Here is a 13,694-nt window from a genome sequence, read left to right on the forward strand (position 1 = left end):
ATTCTTGCAATGATGATATGACTTGTATTTTGCTAATATTCATGTGTTAGCTGCAGTGGAGGAACTGCGTTGCTCTAAAATATTTGTCTCCTCCTCCCGAAACTTCTTTCAAGTCACGTGATTTCCCCGAAATCCAGCCAGCAGTTAGTATGTGTGCGCGTGTAGCAAACAAGCTTACCTAGTGACAAGTGACGTGTAATGTAAAATTCTCATTGGCTCAGGGGGGATTTTATACAAGCTCGTTTTCCGCTTTGGCTCCCATTTCATGTTTACTCGTCAAGGAAGTTGTCGTCGCCTTGTTTTTCTCTGAGGATTGAAAGTAGAAAGGTTTTTATTGACTTGTGACATTTAATGATGAACTTGCTTTTCTTCTTTCTCCTAGTTGTACAAACACACAGCGTGACGCCTGGTAAGTCCACCTTCTTTACAACTTTATACACCTCATTCCTACATGCTCATTTCATCCAAAATACTCTCATTTATTTCTTCTCATTATTATTGACGCTCTTCTCTTTTCACCAACACATACTTGCCAACCTTGAGACCTCTAAGTCATACTTGCCAAAGTTGAGACCTCAGTAACGGCAGGTGGGGGGGCGCGGTCGGGGGTGGGGCGGGGGTTGTGGTTGAGACGGGGGCGTGGTTAACAGGGCAGTATATTTACAGCTAGAATTCACCAACTCAAGTATTTCATATATATATATATATATAAATATATATGTATGAAATACTTGACTTTCAGTGAATTCTAGCTATATATATATATATATATATATATATATATATTTTTTTTTTTAAATTTTATTTTATTATTATTATTTTTTTTATTTTTTTATTATACATATAAATAAATTAAATACTTGAATTTCAGTGTTCCGGAGGCTATCCAGTAGATGGCAGTATTGTCCTGTTTAACTTCTCCGTTCATGACTGAGTATATCATTTCGGCCACCGTGTTCAATGGAGAAGTCTGTTCTACAAAATGTACAGGCAACATACATACCCCTTCCCCTTCGAACTGTCCTGGATGAACTGAAATCCTTGTTTCCATTCGTTTTGGATCTTGCAAGCGTATTTCTTCATCTTGCTCGTCGATGGCGTCGCCATGTCTGTAACTTCCTCGTTCTTCTGCTTCGTCTCCTTGTTGTGTGCGCAGTTGTGCACTCTACTCTCTAAAAGCCATAGATGTTATGACGTCATTGGGCAGGCAAGCTGTTTATATTGTGGGAAAGCGGACGTGAGAACAGGCTGTCCCCACTCAGGTCCGCATTGAGCTGGAGGGGGCGTGGCCTCCAGCTCCGGCTGAATACCGGGAGTTTGTCGGGAGAAAATTTCTGCATGGGAGGTTATCGGGAGAGGCGCTGAATACCGGGAGTCTTCCGGTAAAACCGGGAGGGTTGGCAAGTATGCTCTAAATTCGGGAGATTTTTGGGGGTTTGAGGTGGGTGGGGTCGGGGTGGGCGGGGGGAGGAGTATATTTATAGCTAGAATTCACTGAAATTCAAGTATTTCTTATAAAATAAAATAAATACTTGACTTTCAGTGAATTCTAGCTATATATATATATGTATTTTATTATATATATATATATATATATATATATATATATATATATATATATATATATATATATATATACATATACATATATATACATGTAAATAAAATAAATACTTGATTTTCAGTGTTCATTTATTTACACATATACACATATAACACTCCTCTCTACTCATTGTTGTATTCGAAAGTGCAATGCTTTGCAGCCAGTAGCACAGCCTTTGAAGGAGCGTAGGTATGGGCAGTGTAATATTCTGGGTTGGAGTCAATAACCAGGCTAGGTGATGAAGTTACGTCTCTTTACTTCATACTTCAGAACCGACTCCCACACTTGCCCATGACAAATTTGTGCTTTGTTTTAAAGATGTGATATTTTTATTTACACCATATGAAAAAAATTTGAAAATGAATTTTACCTCTGCAACCTCATTATACTATTGGCTAAGTTTTATATTCATAAATGCAAGTTTCTCAATTCTCGAACTGTTTTTTGTGCCTTTAAAAAAGATTTAGAACTTTACATTAAAACACTCTCTACCTCTAACAACCAAAAAGCTGTGAAAACGATGATGCTGTGCTCCAAATTTGGATTATTTACGGAACTTGTGTGAGCCTATGGCTTTACATTTTGTTACATATATGTGTATATATATATATATATATATATATATATATATATATATATATATATATATATATATATATATATATATATATATATATATATATATATATATTTTGCATTCTTCTTTAGTTGCAAACTATTCACCGATTGATGTTGGTGACCAACATCAATCGGTGAATAGTTTGCATCTTCATTTGTTGCTCAAACATTTAATGAGTCAAGTTGTCTCACTTTAACAGCAACATACATCAAACTCTTTTTACTTTAGCATTTCCGGAAACCTTGGTTTCACTTTTAAATAGGAAAATACAAATAATTAATCCAGGAAACAATCAGCAGTATCAGTTATAAGATGAGATGAGATGAGATCAGAATCATTTCATGTGCACAAAAATGACTCTATTGGTGGGAAGTACTCTGAAATAATGGATATAATTGACCCCCAAAGGGACAAGCGGTAGAAAATGAATGAATTGTTTATTGTTTATTGAGGATCCCCATTAACCGACACACAAACGCCAGGCTAGTCTTTTCAAAAGTTCAAAGTAAAATAATAATACACAGATCCAGTTACAAATAAAAGAAAGGAAAAAGAAAATTCTCCAAATAAAAAAATAAAATAAGAGTACACAGATCCAGTTACAGAACATACGCATATCCAGTTACAATAAAAGAAAGGAAAAAGGGAAATTAAAAAAAAAAAAGTTCTCAAACTGATATGAAAGATGAACTCTTTAAGTCTAAAAAGTGACTTAAATGCTTTTTTACTGGGAATAGTCCTAATATGTAAATGAAGAGTATTATAATATTGTTGTTGTATTCCATTGTAAACCTCCCATAAGGCGGTGCTATATTTACATGCTTTGGCAGTGACATCACTAGTTTGAACTTGCCCTCACTTAGGAAAACTACTTTTACTTCTCTGCTAGCAATAATGTCATATATTTATTTGACACTTACAGTTGTAGAAGGAAATAAGTCAAGTTATTCATGTGTGTGGTCTTAAAGTGAGGTATAAATATGAAATCAAAGACAAACGCTGTTATTGTGTCTTAGAACAGGAAGTGATTGTTTACTGTGAGAAGCTGCAGTGTTTGAAGTTGAAATGAAGAAAGCACCATTTCAAATAGGAATTGTTCAACATGAAACTAAACAATCAAATGTTTTTCTACCTTTTGTCTTTCAGTGATTCATTCACTCGAGTATTTCACCACTGCATCCTCTCAAGTTCCAAACTTCCCACAGTTTGTGAGTGTTGGTTATGTTGACGGAGTTGAGATTAGTTACTATGACAGCAACATCAGGAAAGCAGAATCCAAACAGGACTGGATGAACAAAATCACAGTAGAGGATCCAGACTACTGGCAGAGACAAACAGAGTACAATGTTGTTAATGAACATATCTTCAAAGGGAACATTGAAACATTTAAGAAGCGTTTCAACCAAACTGGAGGTTTGTTTATGTTGAACTTTCTACTATTCTAACATATTGGATATTTTTATACTGTATTAAAAAACATACATTACTGCATTGATCTACCTTGTCTCTGTCCATCCCATAATAACCTACAACAAAGACGTGCTGTGTGTTAGTTTCACTCTGATTTACAACACTTTGTGTGTCTCAGGTGTTCACACTTACCAGAGGATGTCAGGATGTGAATGGAATGATGAGACTGAAGAGGTGAAAGGTTGGGAGCAGTACAGTTATGATGGAGAAGATTTCATATCGTTGGACATGAAGACATGGACATATACTGCTGCAAAACCACAAGCTTTCCCCTCCAAACTCAAGTGGGACCGGAACGAATATCTACTAAACTACATTAAGCATTATTACACTATGGAATGTCCTTCTTTCTTGAAGAAGCATGTGAAGTATGGGAAGAAGGTCCTAATGAGAACAGGTAGAAGCACACCTTGTACTTTCACCTTTTAACACAGACCTGGGCAAATTAAGGCCCGTTAAGCTTTTCAATCTGGCCCGCCGGACATTCCCAAATATTTTTTTTTAGATCTTTAAGATGGAAAGTGGAACTGCCATTATGATGTGCAGTGATGTTTTCTAATGACCGTAAGTCTTGAACTATACAAAGTATTTCAATGGTTGGAATCTGCGCTTATGGATGATATACTAATTACTTTGGTAATCTAATTAGTTACTATGGTCATCTAATGAGTTACTATGGTAATCTATGTCACATCAGCTCAGACGAGGCACCAAGCAGTGTGGGTGGGGAGCGTTTCCACAGACACGGAAGAAGATTTTCACAACAAAGTTCTAAAGCTTAGTGATATATCAGATTGCAGGTGTGTTTATTTTGTACCCTTCGCGTTCATATTTCACTGTTTGTTGCATTTTTGTCGCGTTTCACTCGATTGTAAAATATGTCGATCGAAAGGGAGCGTGACATACATATTTTGTCAATATTCAGTGTTTTATCATTCATAGAAAAATTTAAAATTCCATTACGTTTTTTAAGGCGGTCTGTCTTAACGTTTTTAGCATTCAATCAGATATTATTGTGAGGTTTTGTATTATTGTTCCTAAAAATAGATATACCGGCCCCCAGACACATTTTTTTCTCTAAATGTGGCCCCCGAGTCAAAATAATTGCCCAGGCCTGTTTTAACATGTTAGCACTCCCCCTATAGCATGGGTGTCAAACTCTGGCTCGCGGGCCGTGTAATTTCACTTGGCCCTTGAGGCGATATCAAATTAACATTAGAGCTGGCCCGCCGATTATATACAGCGGCGGTGCCGCGGTAACACCGCATTCACCGCTAATTCTCATACTTGCCAATCCTCCCGGGAAACTCCCAAATTTCGGTGCCCCTCCCGAAAAGGGAGGGGGTTTGGTGGTAGCGGGGGTGTATATTGCAGCCCGGAAGAGTTGGGGTTGCAAGGTGTTCTGGGTATTTGTTTTGTTGTGTTTATGTTGTGTTACGGTGCGGATGTTCTCCCGAAATGTGTTTGTCATTCTTGTTTGGTGTGGATTCACAGTGTGGTGTATATTTCTAACAGTGTTAAAGTTGTTTATACGGTCATCCTCAGTGTAACCTGTATCGCTGTTGATCAAGTATGCGTTGCATTCTCGTGTGTATGCGTACAGAAGCCGCACATATCTTGTGACTGGGCCAGCACGTTGTTAGAATGGATGAAAAGCGGACGTGACGATAGCTCGTAGAGGACGTTAAAGGCAGTGCCTTTAAGTCACGCCCCCAAGACTGTGGTCCGGGTGGACTACGAGATATAATGACTAGGGTTGGGTATCGTTTGAATTCGAACGATTCTGATTCCGATTCTTTGTTTCGATTCCGATTCCTGACGATTCTCGGTTCCGATTCTTTTAAGAGGCAGGGTCAAAAAAAAAGTTTAGGATATTTTAAATGAGCTAGCTAACCTACAGTCTTTCTGAATGAAATAGTCTGACATTCTCCACCAATTTTAATTCTATTAACTTTTTATGAACTTTACTATAAATTCCTCACAGGGCTGTTTTCAACTAGAATATAAATATCAAATCTATGAACTTGAATATAAATATTATAAATTATGAATACATTTTCCCAGGGGTACACTTTCCTCAAGAGAGCTTTATTTTTGAAAACCTCATGAAAACACATTTACACACACAAGTGTATGATTTCTGCAGGTACTTAAACATGTTACCGTGCTCCCACTGATGGGCTAACCTGGTGCAGAAAATCAAATAAACAATAAGAAACAACTTGCAAAACCCAGTCCAGATTAGCAGCAGGTACAGTATAAAATCAGAGACAGTTCTTGTTTAGGAAAATGACCATATCCGCCTTCTCAGGCAGGATGCGTGAGCGTTCTGGACAGAGAGTGTCTCCTGCTGTGGAAAATATAAGTTCGCTGGGTGTGGAAGAAGCTTGAACGCATAAATAGGAGAAAGCTAGATCTGACAGCAAAGGATAAGTATTTTGTTGGTTCCACCGGACCACCACCATGCAGCAGGGTCGTCAGACATAAGTATCGGTGGAACGTCCTGGTACATCTGCAGCTCTCTCTCCACTCGTTTCTTGATGGACATGGAGCTCTGTTATTTCGCGGTTATTTCAATTTTTTTGTAAAGTAAAGCCACACTTTCGACTGCCGACGCCCGCTATCCATGCTTGAGCTTGACTGACTCGCTCGGCTATGCTAACACTTCCGGGGGTGGGCGCTTCTTCGTTGGTGTTCAGCGGCTTCTTCTTCCGGTTCGGCGGACATATTTTTTTCCGGTCGGCGGACTAAATTAGCGTGACAGCATCGAAAATAGGAATCGAAATTTAAACTTTTAAACGATTCCGGGAGAATCGGAAAATTAGTCCCGGTTCCAATCGATACTCGATACTCGATACCCAACCCTAATAATGACTGATGAACACCTTTGTTCGATAATGAAGGTTGCCTCAGCTCAAAGCCTGAGCCCCGACATTAATGAACTAGCATCCAAGAAAAGATGGCAGGTATCTGGCTTGGGCACATCAGATTAGATCAGTGTGTTGCAAACTGAGCAATTTAAAGTCCTGAATGGTTGGTTTATTTATTGTTGTTTTATTTTCAAATTTATTAGCCTGTGGAAAAAGTTAATGTTGATATTTACCTCAGAAGGCTGCAAATAGAAAAGAGGCATTGTATTTGATAGCCATTGATTTTTTTATTATTATTTGAAACTCGATTTTGCATGTCACTATAAAGTTATATAAGCCTTGCTTGTTCAATATTCAATGCCAAACTTGTTTGGGTCCCTATTAAAAGGTTAATTTTTTCAACCTTGGCCCGCGGCTTTGTTCAGTTTAAAATTTTGGCCCACTCTGTATTTGAGTTTGACACTCCTGCCCTATAGGAACATTACTGACATTACACTCTGTCTCTTTATACTCTTTTCTCTTCACCTCCTTTTCTCTCCATCTTTACCTATATTCTCTCCGTTTATCTCCATCTTCTCTCCACGTCATCCTCCACTCACACGTCACTTCCTGTGCAGAGCTTCCAGAGGTGTTCCTCCTCCAGAAGACGCCGTCCTCTCCGGTCAGCTGCATGGCGACAGGTTTCTACCCCCACCTAGCTGACCTGTTTTGGAGGAAAGACGGCGAGCAGATCTTCGAGGACGTGGAGCACGGAGAGCTCCTCCCCAACCACGACGGAACCTTCCAGCTGTCGGTGGAGCTGAAAGTGGAGGTGACGGCCGAGGTGGAGGGCAAGTACGAATGTGTGTTCCAGCTGTCTGGCGTAAAGGAGGACCTGGTCACCAAGCTGGAGAGAAGAAGCATCCTGAGCAACGCAAGCCATGAAGGTGAGAAAGACACATCTAGGACATGTTGAATAGTGTCAATGTAACCACCTGATGTTCCTTCATGCGACTTATGGAGCAGCTGTCAAACAAATAAATCCTACTATACCAACAGGCACCGTGAGCGTCATTGCCACGCTGGCGGTCCTCGCTGTGTTGGTCCTCCTGGCGGCCGGCATCATCATATCATACCATACCATACCAACTTTATTCATCAAGATCAAGCGTCGCCCAAGCAGACAAGGTGAGGGACACAAATGTTTCCTCTTACAGGAAGACGCGGAAAAGTCTCCGCCGTCATTCATGAGATGTGAATTTCACCTGCTTTCTCTTTCATTTCAGCCGAATACGATCCAGCTGGTAAGTAAAACATCTTCTCTTTCTTGGAAACCATAACAATAAACAAAGCAGTGGTGAAGCATCATGTTGTGTAATGTGCTTGACTTCAACTAAATCCATTTGGATTTAGCAAAGAGAAACTATTGTTAGTCAGCTTGAGACTCATACTGAAACCTAACAATCAGCTGTTAAATCTGGAGGTAATAATGGACTCAGACTTGAACTTTAACAATAACATCAGCAGCTTTTAGCAGCTGAAAAACATTGGCAAAATCAGAGGAATAATGTCTGAATCAGACTTAGAAAGACTAAGTCTTTGTCTGCAGCAGTTTACACTACTGTAATGCTCTTCTCACTGGGCTCTCTAAACCAGCTGTAAAGCAACTGCTGTACACCCAGAATGCTGCTGCTCAAGTCCTGACTTGAACCAGGAAATATGAGCATAATAGTCCATATCAGTCCTGGCTTCCTGTAGCTACACAGCTGTGTACAAGTCATTTCATGATCTTGTGCCAAAGTACATCTCTGGCATATTAGAACCATATGAACCATCTCCAGCTTTGAGAACCTTCTTTTATGATCATTATTATTCTTTTATTTTCAAGTATTTTTCATTTCATTTTGACCTTCTTGTCATTTTCTGTAAAGCACTTTGAATTGTGCTCTATAAATAAACTGGCCTTCCCTACTTGTTTTCAGAATAAAATACTTATTTCCAGCTTTAAAAGGTACTGCTCATGTCTAGATATAGATATGTTGATTTGAGATATCTTCATCCAAGATGTCTTATCAAGTCAAATGTTTGACTAGTTTAAAGTAGTTGTTCAATGAATAGGTTGGGCTTCAGTTGAAGAAAAACAGTTGATGAGGAAGTTTGGCTGCAAACTTGACATACCTGTTGTGCTTGTCAGGGTCATGTGATTTCCCAGGAAAGCCACTGAAGCATTTACCCAACGTGGCCACAAGGGGCGCTCTCTAGTAAAGGTGACCAGAGTGGTGTCTAGAGGGAGTATGGACAACCAAACAACAGGCGCCATCATTTCCTGATATTCTTCTACTTCAGCTCATAAACTTACAATCAAAGTGTATTTTCAGGGCAATTTAGCGTCCGTATTTGATGCAGTAGGCCGCTACATTCATGCAGTGTTTAGTCACCAGCAGACTTCTAACACGCTCCCGCCAGCACAATGTATGTCAGCAAATACACAACCACCAAAAAATGTTCCCCTAATTTTTCCAAAATCCTCATGAGCTTTGAACCAACAATCATGGAGAAATTGTGACTTTTATGTGAAGTAGGTCAATTGTGGTGTCTGCTTCCAATGTATTGTTTGTAATCGCTGCACTATATGCCTGTCACTTTACTCTTGTTTTTTGAAATATTTTACAAAGCTTTTGTGGGAGCAAAAAGTGCATGGCTTCCTGATTTTATGATCACCATATTATATTTTTTTACTGCTATATATATGTTGATTGATTGATTGATTGAGACTTTGATTAGTAGATTGCACAGCGCAGTACATATTCCATGGTAACACCCGAATAAGTTTTTCAACTTGTTTAAGTCCACTTAAATTGATTCATGATACAGATGTATACTATCATCATAATACAGTCAACACACAAGATAATCATCAGAGTATATACATTTAATTATTTACATTATTTACAATCTGGGGTGTGGGATGTGGAGGGATGGAGGGGGTTAGGTTTGGTTGATATCAACATTTCAGTCATCAACAATTGCATCATCAGAGAAATGGACATTGGAACAGTGTAGTACTGACTTGGTAGGATATGTACAGCAAGTAGTGGACACAGAGAGAAAGAGATCAGAAAGCATAAGAATAAGTATCTACATTTGATTATTTACAATCCAGGGAGGTAGGGTGTGGAAGGGAAGGGAGGGTGTTAGTTTAGGGTTGAAGTTGCCTGGAGGTGTTCTTTTAGTGCGGTTTTGAAGGAGGATAGAGATGCCCATTCTTTTACATCAGTTTGGAGTGCATTCCATATTGATGTGGCATAGAAAGAGAATGAGTTAAGACCTTTGTTAGATCGGAATCTGGGTTTAACGTGGTTAGTGGAGCTCCCCCTGGTGTTGTGGGTATGGCGGTTAAGGAAGTAGTTTGACATGTACTTCGGTATCAGGGAGGTGTAGCAGATTTTATAGACTAGGCTCAGTGCAAGTTGTTTAACTCTGTCCTACACCCTGAGCCAGTATACATATATATATATATATATATATATATATATATATATATATATATATATATATATATATATATATATATATATATATATATATATATATATATATATATATATATATATATATATATACACTATCATCATAATACAGTCATCACACAAGATAATCACATTGAATTATTTACATTATTTACAATCAGGGGTGTGGAGGGAGTGGGGGGTAGGATATGGACAGCAAGTAGTGGACATATAGAGAGAGAGAGAGATCAGAAGGCATAAGAAAAAGTATCTGCATTTGATTGTTTACATTTGATTATTAGCAATCCGGGGAGGGTGTTAGTTTAGGGTTGTAGCTGCCTGGAGGTGAACTTTTAGTGCGGTTTTGAAGGAGGATAGAGATGCCCTTTCTTTTATACCTGTTGGGAGCGCATTCCACATTGATGTGGCATAGAAAGAGAATGAGTTAAGACCTTTGTTAGTTCGGAATCTGGGTTTAACGTGGTTAGTGGAGCTCCCCCTGGTGTTGTGGTTATGGCGGTCATTTACGTTAAGGAAGTAGTTTGACTTGTACTTCGGTATCAGGGAGGTGTAGTGGATTTTATAGACTAGGCTCAGTGCAAGTTGTTTAACTCTGTCCTACACCCTGAGCCAGTATATATATATATATATATATATATATATATATATATATATATATATATATATATATATATATATATATATATATATATATATATATATATATATATATATATATATATATATATATATATATATATATATATATATATATATATATATATATATATATATATATATATATATATATAGGGGACCCAGTAAAGAATCTGGGTATTACCTTCTCGTTTGAGTCACACATTAAGAGTGTTACTAAAACAACTCTCTCGTTTGAGTCACACATTAAGAGTGTTACTAAAACAACTCTCTCGTTTGGGTCACACATTAAGAGTGTTACTAAAACAACTCTCTCGTTTGGGTCACACACTAAGAGTGTTACTAAAACGGTCTTCTTTCTTCTCCGTAATATCGCTAAAATTCGTTCCATTTTGTCCACTAGCGACGCTGAGATCATTATTCATGCATTCGTTACATCTCGTCTCGATTACTGTAACCTATTATTTATGTCTCCCTATGTCTAGCATTAAAAGATTACAGTTGTTACAAAATGCGGCTGCTAGACTTTTGACAAGAACAAGAACGTTTGATCATATTCCCCCCCCCCCCCCCCCTCTCGGTGAGCTGTGGAGTCCCCCAAGGCAGTATATTGGGACCTTTACTGTTCCTAATATACATAAACGACATGTCATCGGCATACCTTTTTGATACCGAAGTACATGTCAAACTACTTCCTTAACGTAAATGACCGCCATAACCACAACACCAGGGGGTGCTCCACTAACCACGTTAAACCCAGATTCCGAACTAACAAAGGTCTTAACTCATTCTCTTTCTATGCCACATCAATGTGGAATGCGCTCCCAACAGGTATAAAAGAAAGGGCATCTCTATCCTCCTTCAAAACCGCAATAAAAGTTCACCTCCAGGCAGCTCCAACCCTAAACTAACACCCTCCCCGGATTGCTAATAATCAAATGCAGATACTTTTTCTTTTTCTTATGCTTCTGATCTCTCTCTCTCTCTCTCTCTCTCTCTATGTCCACTACTTGATGTCCATATCCCCCCCCCCTATCCCTCCTCCACACCCCTGATTGTAAATAATGTAAATAATTCAATTTAATTATCTTGTGTGATGACTGTATTATGATGATAGTATATATCTGTATCATGAATCAATTTAAGTGGACCCCGACTTAAACAAGTTGAAAAACTTATTCGGGTGTTACCATTTAGTGGTCAATTGTACGGAATATGTACTTCACTGTGTAACCTACTAATAAAAGAATCAATCAATCAATCAAAAAATTACGCCTATAGTTAAAGTGATTCTCAAACTGGACGCGGGCTCCACCTAGTGATACGCTAAAGAATCACTTAAGTAAATATTCAAACTCAGTGTTATTGTTCAAACTGTGTGTAAATATTAAATAAAACCTCTGTCTGATTTTTAATGAAAACGTTGGCCTACTACGCTACTGCATTTTAATGGTGGTCAATATGGTAGTAATTAGAGAGCCAGGATTTTTCTGAGATGGTACTTGTTGATAAAAGTTTGGGAACCACTGCTTTAGATTAAAGTAATGATGCCTCAGGACCATTAATTGCTTCCATTTATTATTATTTCTATTCACAATACACACAAGATATTTGGACTCTCATTGTACTGCCGTTTTAGGTTCAGTACTGTATTTGCTACTTTACGTTTTAGTTGTGTACCTCTATGTAATTTCCTCATTGTGTTTCTTGTCCAGAATCACATGACTAAAAGCTTCTCTAGGATCTCTTAGATTGCAATCGGCTTTAATCAGTAGCATAACAGTCCTTTTTGAACACCAGGTGTACATTTTGCGTGTAGAAGTGAGTTAACAAACAGTACAGAGTACAGGTCAGTTTTACTGTGTACACTAGTTATTCTCAAACTGTGGTACTGGCTCCATCTAGTGGTAAAAACACTTAATTAAAGTACAGTGTTCCCCCCCCCCCCCCCCCCCCCATATTCAAACTGTGTAATGTTACAGTGGTCAAAATACAAAATATACGTGGTAAATAAAACCATCATGTCACGTAAATAATGTACGTTATAATGTTGTGTTATTGTTATAATTACACAAAATGTGTAAGTTACGTGAAAATACCTGAAGGTTGTTCGATGTTTTGTCAATGCGGAACCATTGTCTCGTTGCTGTGACACCTGTCTCTTTATACGTGTTGGACACGCCTTTCTACTTCCCTTTTGTCCACGATAACGGGAGAGGTAGGCGACAGAAAAGTGCATTTATTGTTTCGTTAAGAACTTAAAGTTCACATTTTCTTGTTTTGTACTATCATATTTGTGTAGGGGCTCGACGATGGCAGAAACATATTGACAACATTTGTATTCTCTGTATTGTCAGGTATGTTTTTATTTCACTGTGTTGTCCTATGTAACGCCCTTTTGTCCACTATGGCAGAAACATATTGACAACCTTTGTTTGTATTCTCTGTATTGTCAGTAAAGTGCAGCTGAGCAGCAACCCATGGTGGCGGTCGTGTTCATTAAAAACACACAACGCAGAGGAAGAGAAAACCGGTATACAGTTCAGAGATGGTTGCAGTATTACTCACTGGAACATGACTAAGTATATGTGGTTTTAAACATCAGTGCCTGGCAGCCAAGAACAATGATGTGGTAGAAAGAATGCATTTTGCGCTTTGCGTTCCTTAAAAAGGTAGAAAAGCGCTATACAAGTACGACCCATTTACCATTTTGCTTATCACATTCCACTCTGGAGGAAACAATACAATTTTAAGGCAAAACAACAAGGTATGCACAAACTGGAAATGGTATATTATACCATTTCCAGGGATCCTCAACAGGCGGACCGCGGTCCATGTCCGGACCCAGCGACGTGTCCATCCAGACCCAGCACGAATTATAGTAAAAAAAAATAAAACTTTTTTTTTTTTTTTTTTAATAATTATAATTATTTTAAAAAACTATAATAATTGTATTTATCTTTGAGGTATCGCTAGCGCAAGTCAAT

At 38.3% G+C, this 13,694-nt stretch overlaps 1 protein-coding gene across 1 annotated transcript; it reads left to right on the forward strand.

Annotated features, from left to right (window-relative positions):
- The first annotated feature begins 248 nt into the window (after positions 1-248).
- Positions 249-10,058, forward strand: LOC133638640 (major histocompatibility complex class I-related gene protein-like). Its single transcript, XM_062031440.1, has 7 exons — positions 249-409; positions 3,369-3,635; positions 3,811-4,089; positions 7,180-7,488; positions 7,601-7,729; positions 7,828-7,845; positions 8,736-10,058. The coding sequence occupies exons 1-7, from the start codon at positions 352-354 to the stop codon at positions 8,801-8,803; spliced, it is 1,128 nt and encodes a 375-aa protein (XP_061887424.1). The 5' UTR covers positions 249-351; the 3' UTR covers positions 8,804-10,058.
- The last annotated feature ends 3,636 nt before the right edge of the window (positions 10,059-13,694 follow it).

Source organism: Entelurus aequoreus, linkage group LG21 (genome assembly GCF_033978785.1).
Source record: "Entelurus aequoreus isolate RoL-2023_Sb linkage group LG21, RoL_Eaeq_v1.1, whole genome shotgun sequence".
NCBI classification, from domain to species: Eukaryota; Metazoa; Chordata; class Actinopteri; order Syngnathiformes; family Syngnathidae; genus Entelurus; species Entelurus aequoreus.